Raw genomic sequence first — 13,873 nt, forward strand, 5'->3', positions numbered from 1 at the left:
TGTTGTTGTTGTTGTTGTTGCTTTCTTTCATGCATATTATTTCATTTCCTTTTTCATTGCCTTTTTCAGGCCTAAGGAATTTTTAGTGAAAAGTTTGAAGTAACTCTGTAGTATTCCAGAACTAGTAAGAAAGAAGCAATGTCACAAACTATTATTATTATTATTATTATTATTATTATTATTATTATTATTATTATAGACTGTACCATTGAATGATTCTGTGAGTGTTGTGCCACATTAATGGTGCACAAAATTCATATGCTAGTAGTTTCAACAGTGTAGAAACTACAAATGACATTTCTCTTCTACATCATCAAACGGCAGGGCCAGGGAATTAATCAGCTCATTCTACACAAAATTGTGATGAAACAGTTTGAATGAGCTCTGCTACATGGAATTAATTTACTAAATGACTTGTTGGTGATGCAGTAATGTTTATAAAAATATTATGAAAAAGATAGATTTTGCTACTTACCATAGAGAGGAGACACTGAGTATCAGATAGGAACAATGAAAAGACTGCTATTCATTTGTGCTTGTCTGTTACTCAGCATCTTCTTTGTGTGGTAAATGTATACCAGTCTTTTCATTGCACCTGTCAGCGACTCAGCGTCTCCTCTAAATGGTGAGTAGCAGTCTATCATTTTCACAATACTGTCAGTAGTCCATAGTGGACTTTCTATTCTTTAATAATATTTATAATGGGCCTACATATTTGAGGTTAGTTCATTTGTTGTTAGTATTTTTAACAATAAATTTTGTTATGTTTGTTAGCTTCATTAGCTACTATGTCACACAGTATCTGCTCTGAAGAATGTCAAGAATGTTTCATTTACAGATGTCCCTGCCAAAACACCCAAACTGAAACAAGCTATCAACACAAATGCACATATAAGTAATTTGAAGACCAGTAATATTCAACAAGTGTTGCGGTTAACATCTGTATCTGGCAACCCACGATCTATTCTTCTACCTGTCAAATTGAATAGCTTATCAGATGTAAAAACAATTAAGATTATTAATGCTACAAGCACAAATCTTCCAACAAAAAGTCCTCGCAAGACAGCAAGCAATGGACTTCACGAAAGTGGTTCAGTTTTTGACATACAGACAATGTGTGTGGAAAATTTTGTGCCAGCTGATGATATGTCAAGTAACTGCTCATCTAAAGGAAGCCATTCTGAAGAAACTGGAGATGAGTCAGACAGCAGTTACCCAAGACTGGAGCTGACAGGTTGGTGTATGAACTTTTGATGTGTTTCAAAAAGTACAGCTATAAAATTATGAAACAGAATTACTGGCCCCCAGACTACCTTCAAGAGGTAAGATACTCAATATTGTTATTGTTGATAGACACATATAAAAATAAAAGAAAACATCCTGGCTTTCAGAACTATTGGTTTCTTCCATAGGGCGAAGGGAGACATGGGTTGGGGAAGGTTAAAATGGATTGGCACTTCAGTCAGACTTGAGAACAAGATGAGGGGAACTGCTTAATGACAGCTGGTGGATTCCTCTCAAACTCAGGGTCTGAATGACCTACCTTCCTTGGTAAAATTTCTCACTCCTCTCCAAGGAAGGAATTAATAGTTCTGAAAGCTACAACAGTTTCTTTTGTTTTGTGTGTGTCTGTTGGCAGTACTAAGTGTTTTGCCTCCAGAAGGTAAGTGAAGGCTAGGACTTTTGTCCCATAATTCCATTACATATTTAGTCAGTTAAGTGCAAGAGTGTGCAAGTATGTTGTCATTAAACATCTTACTATTACTGCCTATACTAATTTGACTAATGCATTGTTAGATGTGGATAACGTCTCCAAATTATGTTTCTTAATAAAAATGAGTAGGAAGCGTTTATTGTGATCGCATTCATTGATGATTCCTTTTCAATGCACGAGCTGTACCCACCTCTGAGGTCACTAATGCATGCTTATGTGGGACCCAGGGGTAAGCTGGTTTGAATCCTGGTTGTGGAAGAAATTTTCACTGCTAGTGTTAGACCAGCAAGGGGAGGAGAGGTGGTGGCATAAAGTTCCTGATCACCAGGTGTTACACCATTGTCCTGGTTTCAGTACCAAACCCCTCTGCAGTATCTAATGAAGTGAGGGCACGTGACCCTGTTGATGGGGTTTGTCCATTGGACCAAGACGTTAAGCCCCCTTTGGGCTATTTGTGAGGAGAAGGCTATGTGCCAGGCCAGGGCTTCACCCTCTCCCTTCTCTCATCATCATCATCATCATCATCGTCATCCAACACACACACACACACACACACACACACACACAGTATATTCATGTAGTATTACAAATAATGTAATGGAGCTTGTTGTAAATAAATGAAAGTAAAAAAGTTTGCGAGCTGTGCAATACTGTGAAAGCTAAAACTTCTGGTGACTGGACCAGTACCCATTGTAGCAGAACATTGTGGCTTTGATACTACTAATTGTTCTCGGAGATGATGATTTATTTTATTTATTTACATAGCAAGTTCCATTTGACCATATGAGCCAACCTACTTTATTGTGGAACAACTCAGTATGTAGTTTACAGAATGCTTATTAAAACATTATTGACAAGGAATTAATGAATTAATAAAACACCAAAAAAAGTGTGCATAAATAAATATCACATTACAAAGAAAAGTTCTCAACTACTATAGCAAACTCCTGTACAGTATAGGAGGAGTGAGCCACAACGAACGGTTGAATACTGAATACTTGGGGTTTGTAACTCAAATTTTTAGTTTTGCTGGAAGCTTATTGAAAATGAAACCTGCTGAATTATGCACATACCTCTGTACAGGGCTTAAGGAAATGTTGTCAAAGTTTACATCATTATCCAGCTGGTGTGCACTTAAAGGAAGTTACAATTTCTTCTGAAAAAGTCAATATTGTCAACAATGAATACCATGATAGAATACATTACCAGGGGCAACAGTTAGAATTCTGAGACACCTGAACAGTAACCTACACGTAGTTCGTGAACTGATACCACACATCAGTCTGGCTGTCCATTTCTGAGCTGAGAATATTCTCCGTGAATGTGCAGAGTTGCCAAAAAATACAGTACAGTACGAGATAATAGAGTGAAAATAACAAAAGTAAACAAGCCTTTGGGTGCCAGTGTCAGAGGCAGTCCAGACCATTCTTGTAGTGAAGGTAGCAGCGCATGATCTTAAATGAGAGACTTCTAAGGAAGTGTTACCTCTACCCACAGTCCTTAGAATTTAAAGTGGTTGACTTCAGTGACTAACCGCCTTCAGACAACTTTTACAAGAGCGTAAGTTTGTGTATGAATGTGCATGAGTTTTTTTAAAGCTGAAGAAGGATTTCATCCTCTAACTTTGTCTACTGTCAAACAATCTTTCAAGTGTACCTGTCTGTTGCACAGTGCCTCATCTGTGATGTGAGTAATGCCCTGTCCTAATTCTTGTTGTGAAGATCATTAAGATCAGAATAGAGTGCACCATATTTTTTTGTATGCGGAAATCAAATGGACAATGTCACATTCATGATATTAGTTTCAAATGAAAACTAGCTTTATAAATGAACATTGGTTTGCTTCTATTGCAGTAAGTGATTGGATCATACCTTTGTGCGGATACAATTTTATGGCATTAGTTTCCACTTACACTACCACCTTAAATTATTATGAGCATTCTGTGAAGCATTTTGTAGACCTTCTAAACAGTCTTTCCACAAGGTGCCAGTGGTGGATTAACTTCCCATTACTTGGTGACTTTTAATAGTAAAGCTGTAGGGGAGTAGGTTAATATCTCCTGATCTTTGCGCTGATCATGAGCTCCTCACCACTCACACTCTGTTCTATCTACCAGAACATTATGCAATTAAATGTATATGTAAATGCAAATATTAGTATCTTATTGATTACATCATCACTAGGGAACTTATTATTACGTAAATAATTTTTTTTGCATAGATAAAAACCTGTAATAACACAAAAATTTCTGAAACAGCACACTTCAGTCATATATAAAATTATATTTCACATAAAAATACATTTTATTCATGAATGTAACGTATAGTGAGTGATCTCCACTACAGGTGTTACTTTGTGATCTGGAAGTCGACTAACTTACTTACGATGTGCACTGCTGATCCAGTGTACACAACAGTCTGCAGTCATTGCCCTTGTCTTATTAAAACAGTGTTTGTACAGTATGGTAACTTAAGTGAATTGATTGGCAACATAATGCCGAAAGTGAAGTTAGGTTTTCGTGCTTGTTTGCAACAATATGTTGCTGAATTTAATAGCATCTTTACAAGTGGAGGAAGAATTCTGCTCTCTCAGAAATGTGGGAAATAGTAAACACAGACCAGTGATCTCAAGTTTTGCAGCATTTAGTGGGTAGTAAACATAGAATGGCCATTTCATGAACAACTTCTAGACAAGTTGTTTTAGGCGAAGCAGCTTCCTCTTCAGAAACCATAGTTTCAAAAAGTTCCAAATGTTATGCAGATTCATGCAACACTTTTCTTTCATGTGATGCTCCTTTATTGAAATTGAGAAGTCCAGTGCCCCAAAATTTTCTCTTGAAATACACACATTTTGAAGTAGCAGAAGAATCAATATTAAAAAAATTCTATGTGGCCGCCTTTTGTGAATAAATGCTAAGAAAGATCAGAGCAGACTGCGAAAATAAAAATACTTAGGTAAGCATTGGCGAATCAGCAGACTCTAGCAAAAGGAAAGTGGAAAACATTGTGGTAGGTATGATAGCAAATGATAAAATGGTTTCCAAATGTTGATTTCTATTACCCTATAAAGAAAAACCATCCTTGAATCATGTAACAATGGCTGACTTATTCAATGAATTTTTGCAGTTTTTATGACCAAAGGTCATGAAATTAGTTAGTGTTTTCCTCTTACATATGGATGCTGCACAATACATGCGGCAGTCAGCCGAAGGTCTTTCTGTAATCTTCCCACATATGATATACACAACGTGTATAGTACATGGTTTATATGAAGTATGTGAGCAGGTATGTAAATTGTATCCTGAAGTGGACAAATTGATCTCAAATGGCAAAAAGGTGTTTGTGAAAGTACCAAGAACAGATTTATCAAAGCCAAAAATCCAGATTTTGGACTTCCTCATAGACCCATCGCTACTCATTGGAGGACATGGTTTTGGAATTTTAAATTGGTGACTGATGAACTAATTAAAGATGATGCTTCTTCAGCTGAAATCCTTCAGAATTTACTCAATGACAGCACACTAAGAAATTAATTGTCTTACATGTCGGCAAATTTGAGTTTTTGTTTCATTAAAAAATTAGAAACATCAGTCAGCTTGTTAATTGAGACAGTTAATGAAGTACATGACATTGAGAAAAAAATTAATTCACTCAAAGGCCCAAAAGTGGATTTCATTAAACAGAAATTTGAAAATGTGTTAAAAAAATGGTGGAGTTCATACTATTTGTAAAATTTCCTTGGTTTTCGAAGGGGAAGTAGATAATGGTGAAATGGAAAATGTTTGCCAGTGACATTCCTTTGATGAAATGGGCAAGATTATCATCATGCGATGTTGAAAGATCATTCTTGCAGTGTTGTGCATTGTTTTGGAGGTTCATGAGCTAGCATTCGTACCGCATGCATAATAGTAAAGTAAAAAGTGCGTAAAATAAAAAGAGAGCAGATATTTAAATTAATGAAGTGGAACAGACTCATCTGACGGTGAAGGGAGCGAGAACGGTCTGAAAGGGATTTGTGGTGCACGTGGTGGGAAAGGAGTGCCTGAATGACCGGGCGTGAACCGGTAGTCACTCCTTCACTCGGAACCATGGAGTCTTCTGAGAAAGCACACCCCAGGAAAGAGGTGTGGAAGATGTGGTGGAATACCTTTTACATACTGGACTGTGAGAAACTATGGTAAACTGGTTCCAAAAGTGAAATTTCACTGACGAAACAAACTCTGGTGAGAGGCGGTAGCCAAGGTTACAAGCCACATGGCATTGTGTGAGTTGCGCTGCCAAGAGAGCAGTTGGGAGATGTTGACTTGTTGAAGCAAGAGCAAAGACTGAGACTCATGGCAGTTCTGGGTGCATGGCTTCCAGAAAGCATGGGTGTCAAATGTCTATCTGTGGCAGAAGTTACCAGCCTGGGCACTAGACTAAGGCAATGATGCTGTAGGAATGTTTTGTTACCTAACTGACAAGTTTGATTACAAAATAGTCAAACAAGGCAAAGCGGCCACTGCACAAGGAACAGGGTCCACAAATTGTTAACAAACACACTTTTAATGACTACACTACTATGAAAAACGTGACACACTCAAAATTTACAAATGCTGATGAAAGTCACCCGCCAGTGTGACGGCACTAGACAAAGGCATGGTGCATTTGGAATAATGACACTGAACAAAGTCACAAGCTTGCCTCAGAGAATCACCAGCATGACACCGATATTTCTCACCTCAAGGTGCAGAATTAATCATATCTGGCAGAAGATGCAGCACAAAACATTGATTTACACACCCAGCTGCACAATAAGCATAGAGATGACATGGATGTGTTGTGAAACTTCATGATAAGCATCTCCGTGTTGGTTGTCCATCACAGTGCAAGCACAGAACAGAAGCCAATGTTGATGCTGTGAGGAGAAGGTGAAGACTGAGAGTGAGGCTAGTTTGGCAGAAGCCTTGCTAGGGACTGAATTATTGTCCTGTACTGGTAGCCAACAACTATAGTATGTAGGTATCTGGTCACATGGCAGGAAAAACAGCTTAGGACTGAAGTAAATGCATGAAGGAAGAAACTTGCCACCTTAGTAGATGGCTGTAGTGAGCTAGAGACATACAGAAATGCTAAGACAGCTATGCAGCAAAAGGCCGCCACAATATGCTAGCTAACAGGAGCTTTGCTGATTGCTGCGTTTGACGAGTGTGGCACATTGTCTGCACTGTCAGTGGGAGTGAACAAAGGGAGTCACCAATATACCATTGGACATATCTGTGCTAGAATTATGCTAAACACATTTCAATCAGTCTGAAAATATATGCCCTGAATCTCAGTGAAGACTATATAAATAATATTACAGAACTTATGAGAAAAGTATGAACGGTCTAGAAGACACTGTAATGAGTCATAGACTCATATGGAGTGATTGCATTCAGCACATGAGTGATAACACATTTCCTTGTCAAATCCTGTATTGTGATCTCAGTACTGGCAGATGACATCATGGTGTCTCTCTAAAAAGTGCCACAAGAACAAACTAAAAAGGCTTTAAGAGCGAAAGCATAAATCCAAACACTTCAGGTGCACTGGCAGATAATTTGTAATTCTCTTTTTGAAAAATCATAGAAGAACTGAAGCTGGAGCTCAGCTAAAGCATAAACTGTGACAGATACACCTAAGCCCATTGCCTACGATGTTGGCTAGTTTCAACAAGATTGCGGGTGCTGCAATTTCAAGAAGCATTTAAAAAGTGGTAGACCTTTCAGTTGGGACGATGACCTTTGCAGTCTGGTCCCATCAACCCCCACAAACCAACCAGACCTTTCAGTTACTTGTATTAGTCTTTTATTTTCTTCATAGTCTGTATCACAGCAAGAAATTTACTAGCCCTGAACTGGTCAAATTGATTGTGTAACATCAGTGGTTTGCATGGTTGACTCTGTCCACAGTTCTGTACTAGGCCTGCCTGTGTTTATCAGAAACATGTTACTCATACAGCATGTGGCATATCGTATTCTGGTTATTTATTAGATGCGATGATATTGCTGTTATGTAAAACAAAATTTACACTTCTTGTTTCTTCCACTCATCCATATTGTTACATGCACACTTTTCACGGACGATAGAAAAATGCTATTTGCATACAAACAACTTACACTGACTATGACGAGTTGTGATAACAACATTCTTTTTCCTACCACACATAACACAGTGACTCTTCCTTTTGTTTGAAGGCTCTTCCAGTTCTCAAGATTCTTCCAGTTTATAAGCTGTCAAAAATATTTTGAGACCATCTGGAAGCATCAGAATGTGACATTTGTAATTAAAAGAGCTTTCATAAATTGTTGAGACAGTAGTTTCAAAACTATTCTTCTTGGTTTTCTTGGGTATTCTACATTGGACTGAAATCGTATTTGGGCACTGATACCTGTGATATTTAGTAAAGCAAAGCGTTCAGCCATTGTTACCCCAGCTGTTACTCAAGCCATAGGGTATTTACAGCACATCTAGTTGACTGTATCAAATCCTCCCTTCGCCATGTTGTTGCTCATGACTATGTGAGGTTTGTTAGTTTCCTCATCAACTGTGCCTTCATTATGCATGGAGCTTAACAGAGGAGCATCTCTTCTACCCCGGCCACCCTCTGTAGGAGCCCACCAGATGTACCCTGCTATGTGAGTACATGGTACACGAGCGGAGATGCAGCGGCGGACTTCTGTGGGGCTATGGGGAGCTAATGAGACATAATACAATTAACAGTCATTTATTTGCAAGAGTTTTACATTCACTTTTTTTTTCTTCCTGGCGCTGCCTGGTAGCGACAGTACTGATAGCATGCTGCACGAAGGTGCAGATTAGCACTACAGCGCTCTGTGAGGAATTTGCAGGCGCAGGCTCTCATTGTCACGGGTCAGTGCTGTGGCTCTGTTGTAGGAGTGTGCTGCAGCCAGTATGTTGCTACAGCCAGCATGGTTGTGGATGCCTGTTGGAGCCTTCGCACTCCCATTGAGTAAAGCACCACTTAGGCTTGGCCCCAGAAATCTGGCTGCCCCTGATGTCAGTTGTCAAGATGGCATATACGTGGAGGACCCAACAGCGACACAAAGGGTGGCTCGAGAGGCATTAGGACAAAGCTGGTAAGCCAGTATTTGTACTGCACAGGAGTGGCAGCACAGGAACCCTGTTCCCAAGCCCAGCAGCTCACAAATTGGTTCTTCTCTGAAAGATCAGCACAGCCCTCACCTTCATTCAGTCACCGTTGTAACGAGCGGGAGTGCACCTCACAGAATACAAGTTTCCTCCACAGCCAAATGGCTGTAGACTCATAGCAGTGGGCTTTGAGGCGACGGTGGTTGTAGACACTTGAAAGTATTCATCATGGCATCCTGCAACTAGTAGAGCTGACCTTCCATCAGTATATGTGATGCAGATGGATTTGCGTAACTCTGAGAGTGAGTGGAAGGAAGGCTAGGCTTTTATAGCAGTCAGTGACGTGATTCTCCCCATATGGGTGACCAAATGAGCTCCCGTTTTCTGAGCCTTTCAGCACTTGGAGTTCCTAAATGTATCCTCATTATAGAGGATTGTTGTGTCGGCTCTGCATTGTTGTCTAAGTGCTGAATTGGGTTCCTGGCATTATTTCTCGCACACTGTGGGGCAGTAAGCTCCCTGTCTGTTTTAATTCCATTCTTCTGAGTTTGACGTAGGTTACGCCCCTGTTGTGTACTCACTTAGCATGATCCCAGCTGGTTCCTACAAAATTTTATTTCTTCACTGAATTACTATTTTGCAACAGCACATGTGACACCATTGTGATATTTCTCTGGTATCCAAACAGTGAAGACACGGTATTCCTGGATTTCAGAGTTCCAATGCAAGTTGTATGTTTCTGCAAAAGTCAGACTGCCAGTGGATAACTGGTATACCAATTATCAAAAGTAAGATTCCAATTTGATCCATTCAGAGTTTCTGCCAGTCAATGTACAGTGTCATAAGGCTTATTTGACACCTTTTAAGGGTCATCTGGTTGTGTCCCACAGTATAACTCAACTGATGCTGTAGAGAGTGTTGTAGCATTGCATATGGTAAACAATTTCAAGATGTAGTTTGCTGGTTTGTTCAGTATATCTTGAACAAATGAACATTGCCTTCTGAAAGGTGTCAGCATCTCATATGTGGTTATAAACTCTCCCAAACCATAGTTTTCCTCACAATTTGTGAAATTTTTTTAAAAACATGGCCTCATTGCAGCTAATTTATCTTTCTCACTCCCTTTGTTTGCTTGTTATCCACATATCTATTACTGCAAAGAGCAGCTTGTCAGCTATTGGGGAACTGTGTACCCTCGCCCGACTGATACCAGCACTTTATGATAACAGTTTTAAACGTTCATCAGATGTTAGGTGAAGCCGCACCTTATTAACCATCTGCTCTTCACAGTATTAGTCACGTCGATGTCTTTAGCAATTTTAACTCTGGATGTTGTCAGTAGTGGAATATCACCTCCTGAAGAGTTATTCTGCCCCCTTGTAATTGTGTAATTATTTGATCTTTTTTATCTGCCATTGTATTAATTGACACCAAATGTATATTTCAGCTGAGGAGAAACGCCTATTGCAGAAAGAGGGAGTGAATTTGCCAACACATTATCCATTAACCAAGTACGAAGAACGTGAACTGAAGAGAATTAGGCGCAAAATAAGGAATAAAATCTCAGCACAGGATTCACGAAAAAGGAAGAAAGAGTATATTGATGGATTAGAAGACAGGTAATGAATGCAATAAACTCTTTTGAATTTTTCTTAAAGTTATAATGTTCAAGTTGGAAATTCCAGATTGGAAAGAACGATGAAGGCATGATAAATGGGGACTAACAAACACTCACCAGTTGATGAATGGGTCATAGACACATTTCAGGGAAGAGGCACTAAGTGGCAGACAGGATTATTGGAAAAGGACTGCTAGGTATTATTAGTTATCAGGTTAAGTTCTTTATCAATCATGTAAAACAAAACACACACTCATTTGCAATTGGATAACTTGCACAAACATCACTACTGTTGTCTGTGGGTACCAAGGCCCATCTGTGACTGGATCTCAGATGATCAGCGATCTTTGTTGGGGTGGATAGAGGGTACAGAAGAGGTATTGGCTGTGGAGGGGGAGGGGGATAGCAAGGCAGGTGTAGGAGAAGGCTAGTGCTGCATGTCAGAGTGTGCAGGGATGTGGTAGTGACACAATAATGGTCTGCCAGGTGCAGCATCAGGAGGTTGTGCTGGGGGGATTGGGAGGAGGGAGGAGAGATTGAGGAAGGGGGGGGGGGGGGACAAAGGGGAGATGAGGAAAGTAGAGAAGTGGAAAGGACTATGCAGGTGCACTGGTGGGATAGAAGGCACATGTGGGAGTCGGAGCAGCGAAGGGGATACACAGGTGGAGGATGGGGACTTGTGAAAGTTGTGGCCAGGGGGTTTGTGGGAACAATGGATATGTTGCAGGGAGAGTTCACACCTGCACAATTCAGAAAAGCTGATGTTGCTAGGGAATCTAGATGGCACAGGCTGTGGTGCAGTCATTAAAGGCGAGCAGATTGTGCTGTGCGGCATCCTCAGCAACACGATAGTCCAGCTGTCTTTTTGCCACAGTTTGGCAGCGGCCATTTAAGCAGACAGACACATGCTAACTGACTTACATACATAAAATGTGCCACAGTGGTTGCAGCTAAATTGACAGATTGCATAGCTGCTTTCACAGATTGCCCTGCCTTTGATAGTGTAGAAGATGTCTGTGACAGAACTGGAGAAGATGGTTGAGGAAGGATGTATGGGACAGGTCTTGCATGTAGATCTATAGCAGGGATATGAACCATGGGGCAAGGGGTTGGGAGCAAGACAAGGATATTGCATAGGTTGGGTGGGCAGCAGAATACCTCTGTGGTTTTTTTTTTTTGTGTGTGTGTGTGTGTGTGTGTGTGTGTGTGTGTGTGTGCGTGTGTGCGCGCGTGAGTGAGTGTGTGCGTGTGTGTATGTGTGCCCACTTTCTCAGATGGGCTCCTCTTAACCTGGGGCATGGGTGGCATTCCCTAGTCTCTCCTTTTCCTACCCGAGGAACAAATGTTAGTTTATATGTGTCTTCTGGCAGTTCTGACATTTCCTGTGAATAAGCACTGGTCAGAAATTTTGTCCCATAATTTTGTAATTCTTTTGATAGAATTTTCCTTTTGATACAGTTATCTGTGTTTTTAACTTTTGGGTAGATACTATTAGAATTTCATGTAGTAAGTTGAAAGTACAATAATTGTCAGTTCATAAGTTGGTTTAAAAATGAGAGTGCATTAATAGGCGTGATTCTCTTGAAAGTGTCTATATTTGAGAAAATATGCATTAATAGGCGTGATTCTCTTGAAAGTGTCTATATTTGAGAAAATAATGTGTATGAGTAAAAAATTGAATGATTATAATACTGAAATATCCATCTCAAACCTTGAAAATTAAAGTATACTTTATTTCAGTTATGGGAAGTGGAGTATGTAAAGTTACGGACCTCTTTTTGGGCCTCATAAGTCTTTTTGATGTTAGTCTTCACAATCTCCTTTAGCTAATTACTTGAACAAATGGTTTTGTAGTGAATAATAGCTTAACATCACAACACAGTCAAGTTCACTTATTTATTTAATTTTCATTTATTGCTTTAAAGCTACGATGAGGTTTGCAGTTAGTAATTTTGACAGTTAATATATTAGGGGTCAGCACTTCACATAATGTGTGAGTGGTTTAGCAGAATTTTAAAAGTGGTGACACTGACAGCTAACACAGGAACTCAACACTGTAACTGCTCACCCAAGACTTTCTGCCATCAAAGCTTGTGTAATGAGTGATGACTGACTACTGACTGTAGCCTTGTATACGATATCTGTATAAAGATATGTGTGGTGTAGAACTAACTGACAATGCACTAAAATGCAAGGCCATTATGTTTATTAATATAAAAGGTAACCAAAGTGAAAAATACAAAAGCAAATTATACACTAATGTGAAATTGATTAACTATAAGCAGTTTGATTAAAAAAAATGACAAAATTGTGAAATGGATATTTTAATGTGCACTGGGATTTCCAAGGCCCGCCAAGAATTTCCTGGAAATTTAAATTTTCTAATTTGAATATTTGATAAACTAACATGTTATTATGGGGAAACTATACACTTTTGTAAACAGAAAAAATAGGACAAATAAACTTTAATAGTATAATTTTGACAGTTTCACATTTTAAGATTGAACTTTCGGGAATGTGGTACTTTAAAAAGTATAATACGGAAAAGTAAAATATTCCTTAGAAAAATAGATATGAGTGCATTTAAACAGAATTTTGAAGATCATGTAGCTTTTGTGGGCTGTAAATTTAAAATATTTTTAAATAAAATGTTTCTTCAGAAATTAATTGATTATATTCTTATAATTGAAAGTCTTAAAACTATGAAGTTGGGTGTAACACAAGTGTGGAGAAGTATTAACAGTTTTAGGTAATCATGGTGTGTGCATTACATGTATAATAGAGAACAGGAATGAAAAGATACACTAGTGTTTACCGAGTGTGGTGGTGTATGCAGTGTAACATGATAGAAAAAGGTGCCTATGCTCTCTGGAGACAATGCCACAGGTTCCCCCAAAGCCGTAACATGACACTTGCGTCCCATATTAATCCACATCAATCCCCTTGATGGATGTTTAAACCTCTGAAAAATGCCTTGAAAGTAAATAAAATACATTGCAACTGCTAACAATAAACTTATTATTTATTTGATTTTAATAACAAGTCATAGTGAAGCCTGACCAAAAATTTTTGCTTTTAAAGTCATCTTTTTCTGTAATATTACCTCTAAGTTCATTTCTCTTCTGTAGCCCTTGTACATATTCCTTCCATCTCCCAGCTTTCCCTTCTTTAGCTAATATCAGTCTGCCATTTGTGCTCTTGGTATTCATATAGCTACGTCTTATTTTCTCCAAAGGTCTCTTTAATCCTCCTCGAGGAAGCAACAGTCTTTCCCCATGTCATATATGCTTCTACACCATGCCTTTGCCCTCAAATCATTTCTGCTTAGCTATTTTATACTTTTTGTCAGTTTCATCTTTCAGATGTTTATGGTTCCATTTGCCTGCTTCATTTTTATAATTTCTCCTT

At 39.0% G+C, this 13,873-nt stretch overlaps 1 protein-coding gene across 1 annotated transcript in view; it reads left to right on the top strand.

Moving 5' to 3' along the window:
- LOC124804944 (cyclic AMP-responsive element-binding protein 3-like protein 1) overlaps positions 1–13,873 on the top strand; it is a 64,209-nt gene that overhangs the window by 33,057 nt on the left and 17,279 nt on the right. Inside the window, exons 3-4 of the mRNA XM_047265329.1 lie at positions 839–1,234; positions 10,295–10,466. Coding sequence (XP_047121285.1) covers positions 839–1,234; positions 10,295–10,466 — 568 coding nt within the window. The remainder of the gene's footprint in view (positions 1–838; positions 1,235–10,294; positions 10,467–13,873) is intronic.

This window comes from Schistocerca piceifrons, chromosome 7, assembly GCF_021461385.2.
Source record: "Schistocerca piceifrons isolate TAMUIC-IGC-003096 chromosome 7, iqSchPice1.1, whole genome shotgun sequence".
Classification (NCBI taxonomy): Eukaryota; Metazoa; Arthropoda; class Insecta; order Orthoptera; family Acrididae; genus Schistocerca; species Schistocerca piceifrons.